At 40.1% G+C, this 12,266-nt stretch overlaps 1 protein-coding gene and 1 pseudogene across 2 annotated transcripts in view; both read left to right on the top strand.

The window, feature by feature from the left end:
• Nucleotides 1-12,266, top strand: part of Trpc4ap (transient receptor potential cation channel subfamily C member 4 associated protein) — a 99,503-nt gene that overhangs the window by 26,899 nt on the left and 60,338 nt on the right. For both annotated transcript variants that reach the window (XM_004630843.2, XM_004630842.2), the window contains exons 2-3: nucleotides 7,582-7,710; nucleotides 9,744-9,860. In XM_004630843.2, coding sequence (XP_004630900.1) covers nucleotides 7,582-7,710; nucleotides 9,744-9,860 — 246 coding nt within the window. The remainder of the gene's footprint in view (nucleotides 1-7,581; nucleotides 7,711-9,743; nucleotides 9,861-12,266) is intronic.
• LOC105742112 lies at nucleotides 1,215-1,823 on the top strand (annotated as a pseudogene).

The following is a 12,266-nucleotide window of genomic DNA, read 5'->3' as shown; positions in this document are numbered from 1 at the left end:
TTATTTATTTTTATTTATTACATTTATTTATTGTGTGTGTGTGTGTGTGTGTGTGTGTGTAGCCAGCTCAGCCCACCAGGGGGGTGGGGCTGGCTGGCATGTGGTGCTGGGGGATCGAACCGAGGTCCCTGTGCTTTGCCAAGCTTGTTTCAAGTAGGTGCTTTAGACCACTGAGCCATCTCTCCAGCCCCTTAATTTATTTTTTTGAGACATGGTCTCCCTAAGTCACTTAGTTGCATAGACTGGGCTCAAACATGTTATCTTGTCTCCCAGACCGAGTTATTATGGTGTCTCTTCTCTTAATTTGTCAGTTATACTTCTTTTAAAGCCATTTTTAGTGGTTGCCTTACAATTCGTGGTATTCATTTTGATTGACTCAAATTAAGTCTATTTAAGGTAATGCTACATTGCTTTGTGTTGGTGTAACTACCTGTTGCTTGTTTTCTCCCTCCTGTTACTTTTATGATTACTGCTACTCAGTTTACTTCTCCAAATGCATATTCACCTGTTGCATTGTTACTATTATTAGCTGATTGTTAGATTTATTAAGAATATAAAACCTAGGGGCCGGGGAAGATAGCTCAGTAGAATGAGTGCTTGCCTGGCAAGTACAAGGGCCTGAGTTCAATCCCCGGTTCTGAAAAAAAATAAAAATAAAAATAAAAGTAAAACCTAGTTATTTTCACATTCTATTCTATCTTAAGTTTGTGTATCTGAGTTTCTAACCCATATCATTTTCCTTTTCTCTAAAGAACTACTTCTAACATACTTTGTAGGGAAGGCCTAATGTTTTTATTTATTTACTGTATTTGGTATAGGACCTCACTATGTAGATCAGACTCATAATGATCCTCTTGTTTTCAGCCTCCCCAGCAGTGGGATTACAGTTGTACAATACCACATCTGGTCTCAATGGCCAGATCAGTGCATCCGGGGGCAGGGCTGGCGTAGCATGTGGTGCCAGGGATTGAACCCCAGTCCTTGCTCTTGCCTAAGCAGGCATTTAATCTGCTGAGCTATCATGGTGGCCCAGGTCTACTGTTAAAAATCCTCTTCGTTTTCATTTGTCTGAGTAAATCTTTAGTTTTCTTTTTTCTTCTTTAAAAAAAAAAATAATTTTATTTTATTTTGAGGAGTAAAAACCAAAGCAAAAACAAATAGAGAAAAAGACAGAAACAGCCGGCCAGGTGAAGCCATGCTTTCTTGGCTGCAACATGGAGTACTCCTGTGGCATAGATGAGCCCGTTCCCAGGAAGGTGGCGTCTGAGGCAAATGCTCTCTCTCTCAGCAGAGTCTTAATGCAGCAGTCCAGACATGAGAGGGCCTGGGCTGTGAGAGCGATGCAGCCTGCTCAAGTGTAGTATAAGCTGATTTTGTCAGTTGACCCGCAGTTCCTGGAACTCACCAAAGTCGATGATCAGATCTACTGTGAATTCCAGGAGCGTTTTGAGAAACTCAAAATGCAGATGTGTTGGCCCCGAAGGAACTAAAATCAGAATTGGCTAAAGGGAAGTGGAGGCCATTCTGCCTCAAGTTTGGTGGTATTGTAGAAGACTACAACTATGGTGCTTTGCTGCACCTGGATTGTTCTCAGGGCTGCACAGAGTAAAATACAATCTTTGCCCCCAGGATACAGTTTTTTTTTGTCATTGAAATTGCTCGGAACCGAGAAGGCTATAACAAAGTGGTTTATATCAGCATTCCTGACAAAGAAGGCATGAAGGGAGCCAATGGAGGAGAGCATGGAGGAACGGAAGGAGCTGACAGTGGAGGAGGAGGAAGAGAAAGCAGAGAAAGGAGCAGACAGTAGAGGAGAAAAAGAAGGCGTCACCAGAGGAGGAGAAAAGGAAAAGTGACAAAGGAGGAAAAAAGAGAAAGAAGCTGACACGCCATCCACAGCTGTGAAGCTTCTGTGTAGGCTAGACAGGGCCTGGGAGGCTGGAGGCTGAGACTCAGATGGGGCTGCAAGTAGCACGGTGCTGCTTGCCGAGACCCCTCTGGCTAAATGTATGTCCTGGTCAGTGGCAGGACACTCGGAAAACATCTGGCTAGCCTAAGAATCAGGAGCTGCTCTGGTTGGTGTTCCCTTGTATGAAACGACTTGAAAGACTACCAGTCAGTCGGGTCTTAGTTCATTGTTACTTGATGTGTTGTTTCTTGACTCTCAACTGCTGGCCAAGTAAAAAGCTTTGTAAATAAATTGCTCTTAGTTTCTTAAGATTATCGGTATATATCTGTGGCTTCTGAGTTGTTGGTTTTTTTTTTTTTTTTTTTTTTTTTTTTTTTTTTCTTTTTTTTGTGGTACTGGGGATTGAACTCAGGACCTTGTGTTTGCCAGGCAGGTGCTTATGCCACTGAGCTATTTCCCCAGCCCTTTGAGATGTATTTGATGTTATAAACACTTCAAATCTATAATCTTATGTAAAACGATTATAAATCATATGTATGTAAAATGATTGATGCACGTTTCTTAATTCTTCTCAGTGTTAGCCTTCATGAAGTTCTCTCAGCCTGTTAAGTTTACCTGTCCTAGAATTAGAAGTCCATATATAACAGTTGTTTCTTGTCCTTAATGTGCCTGTAGCTCTCTGCTCTCTTTGGTATATTTGATAAAAACCTGATAAGTACTCTGTGGGGACAGCAGCAGTAGGCTGAACCTGTCAGAATAGAGAAAACATCTATGTCCTATGGGACCTATTTCAGTACCTCTCTTTTGATAGCTAGGTTCTTCTCTGAAAGCTAGCAGACAATAAACACATAGTAAAATGTGAAGCCTGGTAGTGATTTCTCTTTTATAATGCTATGGATAATAACATATATATTTATATAGTAAACTATAATAGTTTTAAATATTTTGTTAGACTCCAGGAATAAACATTTTGTAAAAAAAGAAAAAGACAGAAACAGGGTAACATACAACAATACATGTGTTACAGATTTTCAAAACAGGAATAGCTAATTAACTGGTTACATTATCTGTTTTTATTGTCAAATCTGTTGTTCAGATTAACAGATACAGTTATACAAGATGGGGGAATATTGAATATTGAGGTTTGCATTCAACAAATACTCATTTTTTCTTTTATTTTAAAGAGAGTATAATAATTGATAAGACGTTAGAAACGGTACACATTTAGAAGACCAAGATGAGAGGTATTCAACCATGGGTTTTGTGCTACGCATTGCTGTCCTCAGTATAGTTGTGCAGCTCGCAGATGTCAGCATGCAGAGTCAGGGTGAAAGTTCTAAACATTAACTGCTGGTAATTAACTGCTGTTTTCAAAACACTGATGGAAATTATGAGTAGAATCATCTCAGCCATCCTGTATATATACTTGTGTGTTTTTTTCTCCTTTTTTCCTATCTTCTCTTCTTTTGTCATTGTTAAATCCTTAAGTTCAGTATCTTTCCGTTTTACTTTATCTTTTAGTTTTCATTTACTTTTTCTTTCTTAGGTATTCAGAATCAAACTCAGGGCCTTATGCTTGCCAGGCAGACGCTGTACTGCTGAGCTACATCCCCGGCTCCTTCACTTACTTTTGAGGGACAGTTTTACTAGATTCCATGTTGTAGGTTGCTATCTTTTCTCTTTCAATTAAAAAAAAAAATTCATTCCATTTTGTAATCATTACCCCAGTTCCTTATATGTAAGAGGCATCCCCCTCTGCCTTCTTTTAAAATTTTTCTCTGTTTTGTTGTTTGTCCATTTCTTTGTTTTGTACTGTGAACATATATGTTCATACATCATGAGTTTTTTGGTTTGTCTTTTATTTTTTGAGACAGGGTCTTGGTATGTAGTGCGGCTGACCTTGAACTCGGTGATCCTCCTGCCTCAGCCTCCCACTGCTGGGATGACAGGTGTGCACCCTCATGTCTAGCCAACACACATAGTATTTCTTAAAAATGCTATTTTTCTTGGTGTTCTCTGAATTTTTTGGATCTATATCATTAATTTTGGAAAAATCTCAACTATTGTTTCAATTAATTTTCCTTCATCTTTTCTTTTTCAAAGTATTCCATTTGTAGAATGTATAATTATCTCATAATTACCTTGAAGTTCTTATTATTTTCTTTTTCTTTTTTTACTTTGTATTTCAGTTTAAGAAGTTTCTGTTGCCATCTTTTTGGGCTCACCTGGCGGTCTCCAGGGTGCTGATGAGCCATGAAGGCATCCCTCATTTCTGCAACAGTATTTTGGTTACTAGGTCATTGCATATATTTGGTGCAGTTGCATTTCTTTTTTACTTTTGGTCATCATATCCTCCCCAGATAGATTATTTTCCAATGTTTTCTATCATTCAGTGAATATCATACTACTTTCTTGGTACTGTCCATTGAGCCACAGAAGGTTCTACTTTTGATGTAGAGTTTACTTTTTTCCTTTAATACTTTAGTGTCATAACTAAGACTTTATTGTCTAATGTAAGGTGTGAGATTTATACTTGTGTTTCTTCTGACTGATAGTTTTAGCTCTTATATGTAGACCTGTGATCCATTTTGAGTTAATTTGTGTATGATGTAAGGAAGGAGTCTACTGTTTTGTTTATAGATGTCCAGTTGTCCTAACCTCACATTTGTTGGGGACCTTAGTCTTTGAATAGACTTTGCACTCTTGTTAAAAATCAGTTGACCAAAAAATAAATAAATAAATAAATAAAAATAAAAATAAAAATCAGTTGACCATAAATGTAAGGGTGCATTTTTGAAGTCTTTGTACTGTTCTATTAGTGGCCAGAACTATGCAGTCTTGATTATTTTAGCTTTATAATAAATGTAGAACTCAGGAAGCATGATTCTTTCAGCTCTGAGATAGTTTTGCCTCTTCTGGGTCCCTTGCATTTCTATATGAATTTGAGGATTAGCTTGTTAGTTTCTGTAATGAGGCTAGCTGGGATTGTAACAGGAATGGAATCATTACAGAGGATATTGCTGTTACAGTAATAAGTGTAACTGGGTGTGATCGTACATGTAATTGTACTGTAATCCCAGGTACTGAGGAGGCTGAGGCAGGAGGATGATGAGTTCAAGTCCAACCTGGTAACATAGACCCTATCTCAAAAAAAGTTGACAAAATGGTATTGCCACTTTGTAATATTGAGGCTTTCCGTCCATGAGCATGTGGTAGTGTTCTACTACCTAGACTTTTTAACAGTATTTTGTTTTCTTATATAAATTGTGTATTCATTTTGCTTCATTTATTTCATTTATTTTTTACTATTTTCTTTTGGTACCAAGAATTGAACATGGCCTCGCACTTGCTAGGCAGACAGTGTGCGCTGAGTTACATGCCTGGCACCATTTATTTGTAAATATTCTTTTCAATGCTATTACAAATGGAATTGATATGGTAGACAGTGTTATCTGCAAATAGTTTTATTTCTTCCTTTCCAATCTGGATGCCTTTTGTTTTTTTGTAATTGTTTAAATTCAAAGTTATATTCAAATAAAAATGAAAATGGACATTTTGTTTTTTTTTAATTTTTATTTTTTCTGTACTTTAGGGAAGGGTCTACAGGGTGTTCAGGGTGTCACTACTAGATTGGACTCGTAGTGATTCTGTTTACAGCCTTCCAAGTGCTGGCATTACAGGTGCGCATCCCCGCGCCCAGTCTCAGTTGCGGTCTCTGAGCCCCGGAGGCGGGCCGGCACTGCAGGCCTGGATCCCTGAGCCCTGCACCTGCTTGCAGACACTCTAATCCACTGAGCTCTTTGGCCGGCCGGAAAATGGACATTATGGTTTTTTCCTCGTACTGGGGGAAAGCATTTAGTCTTTCACTATGTTAATTATTATGCTAACTGGTTTCATTGATTTTTCTGTGTAATTTTTCTATTCTTTGTTTTGCTAGAATAGTTTTTATTTTCATTCTTTTTTTTTTTTTTTTTTAATTCTTGATTGTGTTTAGTGTCCTTTTTTTCTGTCTTAGGTTGGATTTATTTGTGATCTCGTTTTTAACAGTTATAAGTATAATTTTTTCTTAAAGCACTGCTTTTGCTAGTTCCCATACCCATATTGGCTTTTTTTTTTTTTTTCTTTCAATGGAGATAAGTATTACCTTTTTTTTTTTTTTTTTGTACCAGGGATTGAACTCAGGATCTTGTGCTTGCCAGGCAAGCGCTTATTCTACTGAGCTAACTCCCTTGCCCTTACCATTGTTTTTTATCTTGCATTGATTTGAGCTTGCTTCGGTAATATAATTGCTGTTATTCAGTCTTTGGCAGTACTGGGGATTGAATTCAGGACCTTGCACTTGCCAGGCAAGCGCTTATCCTACTGAGCATTCTCCCCAGCCTCTATTCAGCCATTTTTGATGTGAAGTTAGTAACTTCCTACATTTCACTCTAACATGATCATTTTCCTGAATCTCATTATTTCTTGTTATTCCCATAGTATCTTTATTTTTATAATCTAAGAAAATAAGCTTAAGAGCAATGGGATTCAGCCATTATCCTAGGAATGATATGTGTCAGGATAGAACTAAAGCATTACTATTATTACTATTATTACTAATTATTACTGATTTTTTTTGAGACAGAGTCTCACTACATAGTCCAAGCTGATCTTGAATTCATACAATCCTCCTGCCTCAGCCTCCTGAGTGCTGAAATCACAGGCATGCACCCTCCCACCTCGTCCCCACCCTTGGCAAAGACATTATTTAAGATCCAGTGGTCTTATAGCATCTCTTACAAGAAATTTTTGATCTGATTGAGGGGCAGGTACGTGGAAATAATTTACATCTCACCCCTGGTAATGAATGTTATATCCCAAAAGAAATACTGAGCACTGTCATGATTGATTAATGTTTCTGTCAATGTATTGCTGTTGCTTGTGCTTCCCAACATTTAGGGAGTCTCTGCTGCGTGCCACAGTCTGAGGTTGAACAAAATAGAGGATGAGGAAGGGGAACCTAATTGAGCACCTGCTTTTAAGTAGTTGTGGTCTAACAGAGGCTCAAATGGGCCATTCATTGTGATAGCATAGGATAAATTGTACAGAAGATAAAGCCCCAGAGGAAGGGTGAATAATCTCTTAGGCTTGTAGGAAAGGCCACTCAAAGATTTCTAGTTGTTCAGCTTACAGCTTAAAGCAAGAAGAACATTTTAGATAGAAAAGACACAGCGAACATTTTAGGCAGGGGAAGAGCGTGTACTGAGGTCGAGAGCGCAGGTGTGTGGAGCCCAGAATGTGCACTGGCAAAGACACGAGACTGCACAGTAGGGGAAGATTGTGAGGGCGCCATGTGAGAAGGCAAGAGGTTGCACACTGTTCTTTTGTAGGCTATTTAGAAGTAATTGAAGATTTCTTTTTATTCGGTCAAGGTCTCATGATGCAACCCAGGCTGGCCTTGAACTCACTGTGTAGCCCAGGCTAGTCTCAAATTCACAGTTCTTTTGCTTCAGCTTCCTAAATGCTGGGATTACAGGCATGTGCCACTGTGCCCAGCTATTTGAAGATTTCTAAAAAGAGAATTTTGGATTGTTTTTCTGGTTGTATTTGAGAGTTGGCTTTTTTTTTTTTTTTTGTCGTCATGTAGGTCTTTCTTCACCAGTAAAATGTACTTTTTTCTTTTTTATTCACAGTTCACTGAAGCTTTTTTGACAGAACGGGACAAGCAGTCCAAATGGAGTGGAATTCCTCAGTTGCTCCTTAAGCTGTATGCCACCAGCCACCTCCACAGTGACTTCATTGAGTGTCAAAACATTCTCAAGGTAATTCTTAGGGGAGCTGCATTCAGAGCCTCCAGGTGACATAACTGTCTGCTTTTCTTAATGGGCTTTATTAATTGTATGAGCTGTTGAGAAGTTCAGAAACAGGGCAAGAAAAGGAAAGTCACCGGTAGTGCCCCCATCAAGAGGCAGTCACCATAGGTTTCCTGTCTGTTTCCTTCCAGGCTTTATTCATGTTTAATCTGTGGTAGTAATCGCTTTATTTAGGAAGTCAACACTGGCGTTTGGGTGGCACTTTCCCGCCTGTGGTTCTGGGGATTGAACCCAAGCCCACAGGCATGTATATAGTATAGGTACTCTTCCACTGAACTATATGCCTAGCCTTGGAGAACATTCTTTTTGTTTTTGTTTCTGTTTTTTGCTCACTATGTAGTTCAGGCTGGCCTTGAACTCGCAGTGCTCCTCCTCCCTCAGCTTCCTGAGTGCTGCAGTTACAGGGATGTGCCACCATGTTCTGCTCTTGGACATGGTTTTAAACCCATATATAGCTGAAGGCTCCTGGAGAACCTTGTGGTTGTTGATTGGAAGGGGCAGGTTGATGGTTGGGGCAGGAGAAAAGAGTGCAGAGATATGCTGAGTGGTTCTGAAGCCTGAGTGTGTAGCAGAATGCTGGGCCTAACCCGCAGACGTTTTGATTGTGTACATCTGGGGTTACCTTATCCAAACGTCAGCTTGGGCCAAGTGTAAACTCCTAGCTCTGGTTGCATTTATAAGCTGGGTGAGTCCATTTGATCATTATAAAGCTGAATGATGGGGGCCGGGGAGATGGCTCAGTGGAATAAGCACTTCCCTGGCAAGCTCAAGGGCCTGAGTTCAATCCCCGGTTCTAAAAAAAAAGAAAGAAAGAAAGAAAGAAAACTGAAATGTTCTTCAAAGGTAAAATTTTATGATAATGTTGCAGAAGTCATTCTAATCTGTAATAGTGAATAAGCCCATACATTATCTTTAAGAGGCATGTTCATGATCTTAATTGTGTCATAGTCTAATTGATAGAAATAATAGCCTTTTATACTTATTTAAAAATACTTTCCAAAGAATTGTACAATATTTTGATTATTGTAAAATCTCTGAGATATGGAGAAAAATTAATATCTGTTAGTCCTTGATGTTTGATCATTTCTTTATTCATCCAGCAGATAACCAAATGTTTACTTAAATCTTACTGTGTAGCAGGGTTTTTTGTAAGATTGTTTTCCTATTAGCTTTGTTCCATATGAACAAAAGATTGTCACCTTCCAAAATTTGAGAATGACCTTCCTGTGTCCACAGTTTCAAATGCTTGCTGTCTTGAGACCTACCCCAACACATCTAATCTAGCCCTTTCTTCAAAGAGCATTTACTATAGAAGGAAAACACAAGACTTCAAATAAATACAAAGTTAAAATGCTAAATGTATACTGAAAGTGTTAGCCACCACAAATGGGGGCAGATCAGCTTTCATTTGCGCAGGGGAGATCAAGCAGGAATTCCTCCAGGGTGACATTCCATCAGAGGTGTGGCTATTACTCCAAAACCCAGTAGCTTGAAGTAGCAGCCACTGTTTACCTCACAGTTCCTGGTTCATTGAGTGGTTCTGCTTCCTGTGGTTTTGAATGGAGGACTGAGACATTTAAAATGTTAAAGTAGCCTCCCTCACCAGGCAGGCTGGTGCAGGCCGTCAGCTGAGACCCACGCTGGCATCAGTCACAGTCTCAGTTCCCCTCCCGGGGCTTCCACAGAGGCTGTGTTGGGCCTCTCAGAGCGGGGTGGTTAGACTCGAGTGCGGCAGAGGCCAGCACCACCAGGCCTTAAGACATCGCTGCTAGAACTGGTGCATGTCACTCTGCCACATTCTGAAGCAGGTGGCACCAGATTCATTGTAGAAAAGAACTCTACAGGAGCCTGGGTGCTAGAAGGTGTGCTTCATCGGGCTCCTGCGCATGCAGATTCAGTTTATGACTAAAATGCAAACTGATACTTTAGCATCTGGTCTGTATTGAATTCTAAAACAAAATGTCTCTGTACTTTTTTAAAAGGAAATTTCTCCTCTTCTTTCCATGGAGGCTATGGCATTTGTTACTGAAGATAGGAAACTAACTCAAGAAACTACTTACCCAAATACATATATTTTTGATTTGTTTGGAGGTGTTGATGTAAGTAACTATTTTTATTTCTATCAATATTAATATATTAAGAGTTGGAATATTTAAGTGTTAAGGTAAAGACAGAAAACATTTCTGAATTTATGGCAAACATTTCAGATTTTTAACTTTTAGAAACCCAGGAGCATTCACCTGTTTAAAAGCATAGTTTTTCTGTCTTTTTTCTTTCTTTCTTTTTTTTTGAGACAAGGTGCAGTTCAGGCTGGCCTTGCTCTCACTTTGCAGTCCAAGACACAGTGCTCTTCCTGCCTCAGCCGCCTAGTTGCTGTTATTACAAGCATATGCCACCATGCCTGATGTATAGTCACCTATTTTTAAAAGTACCAAGTAAAAAGTGTGCTTGCCAGTTTTCCAGGGTCTCCTTCTCAGAAGCAGTTGTGATTACTAGTTTCTTATATGTCTTTCTAGAGATGTTCTGTTACTCTGTGTGTGTTTTTGTGTGTGTAAATGCCCCTCTTTCCACTCTACCTCAGTTTATTTTTTCCCCACATACAGAGGCATACCATATAACCATTATAATCCACCCTAATTCATATTTTTTATGTAACCCTAGCATAACAGTAGTTTCATTTCAGTGGATGTAGATCTGCCTGTTGTGGTTTAAATTTGAAGTGTCTTCCCCCCAAGACTCATGGATCAGAGGGCTTGGTCCCTAATGGGCAGGGCCAGGAGGTGGCGTCCGGCTGGAGGAAGTCGGTCCTGGGAGCCCGGCACTGCAGTGTGCCCCTTCCTGGGCTCAGCCCCTGCCCTCTGCTTCGTGGCTGCTGTGAGCTAAGCAGTTCCCTCTGCTGTGCTGCTCCTGCCTTGGAGCCCGCTGAGCGAGGACTGGAACCTTGAGTCTAAACCCTTTGTCCGTTACATTAGGGGTGGCTGGCATTCTGCCCCAGCACTGGGAAGCTGGCTGCACTGCCTCGTTATTTAAAATGGCCAAATACTATTCCCAGGCATACCTGTACTGAGATTCTTTTGTGCAGTCTCTAGGGTTGTGTATTTAGAGCTTGTCCACATTGTTTCTATTACAATGTTATAGTAAAGATTTTTGTATGTATTTTTTATGTGAGTATAGACCTTTAGAATCAAAACATATGTATCTTTTGTTTACTGTATTAACTGCAATTTATCAACTTGCATTGTCATTAACAGTATAATAGTGTTTACCCACACCATTGCCAATGTGTGTGTATGTGTGTGTGTGTATGTGTGTTTATGGATTTGCTGTGAAAATATAATTTTCATACTAGAGGTATACACCAATAATTATTACCAAAAAGTTACTTTTTTTTGGGAAGAACCGGGGATTGGACTCAGGCCCTTGCGCTTGCCAGGGAAGCGCTTATTCCACTGAGCCATTTCCCCAGCCCCCCTCCCCAACAAAGTCACTTTTTAAAAATGTATTTAGTATAAGGTCTACAGGGTCTCACCACACAGGTTGGACTCGTAGTGATTCTCCTGTTTTCATCCTCCCAAATGCTGAGATTACAGGTGCACGCCACCATGCCCAGTCTCAATCACCAGTCTGAGTATGCCCCAGGGGCAGGGCTGGCATGGCACACTGGGAATTGAATCCCAGCCACTGCACTCTGCCCAAGTGCTTTAATCCGCTGAGTTATCTGGCCGGCCCTTCACTTTTGACCTGTTGCCCAAATTAAGAAATAGAACATTACCAGAACTTAGAAACCCCCTTTAGCAAACTGTATACTTTAAATATTTACTAAGTAGACATGAGGAAAATCTTATTTCCTTATATTATTATTTTACCAATTTACTGAGAGGGAATCTTTTTTTTTTTTTTTTTTTTGGTGCCAGGGATCAAACTCAGGACCTTGTGCTTGCTAGGCAGGTGCTTAAACCACTGAGCTGTGTCCCTCGCCCTTACCAGTTTATCAAGGCATGGTGTGCATGCCACACAGTCCACCATTTGAAGCATACAGTTCGCGTGTTCACTTCGGCAGCACATACACTAAAACTGGAGTGGTAAGAGAGTAGCGTGGCCCCTGTGCAAGGCTGACGTGTCAAATGCACAGCTCATGGTTTGCTTTTAGTGTGCAGCCAGCACTGCAGTCAGACTTAGAACACTGTACCCCTTCGCCGGAGATCTCCGTATGTATTAGCTGTCCTTCCCTGCCTCACAGCCCTGTCCTAAGAAACCACTCATCCACTTTCTGTGCCTGTGGATTTCCCTGTTCTTATAATTTGTATAATTGGAATCATGTAACATATGGTCTTTTGTACCTGTTTTTTTTGGTTTGTTTTTTGGTTTTTTTTGGTGGAACCAGGGATTGAACTCAGGCCCTTGGCGCTTGCCAGGGAAGCACTTACTCCACTGAGCCATCCCCCCAGCCCTTTCTTCTTCTTCTTCTTCTTCTTCTTCTTCTTCTTCTTCTTCTTCTTCTTCTT

This window comes from Octodon degus, unplaced genomic scaffold (genome assembly GCF_000260255.1).
Source record: "Octodon degus isolate 3935 unplaced genomic scaffold, OctDeg1.0 scaffold00037, whole genome shotgun sequence".
NCBI lineage: Eukaryota > Metazoa > Chordata > Mammalia > Rodentia > Octodontidae > Octodon > Octodon degus.
The sequence above is the reverse complement of the archived record's forward strand: the minus strand, read 5'-3'. Positions and strand labels throughout refer to the sequence as shown.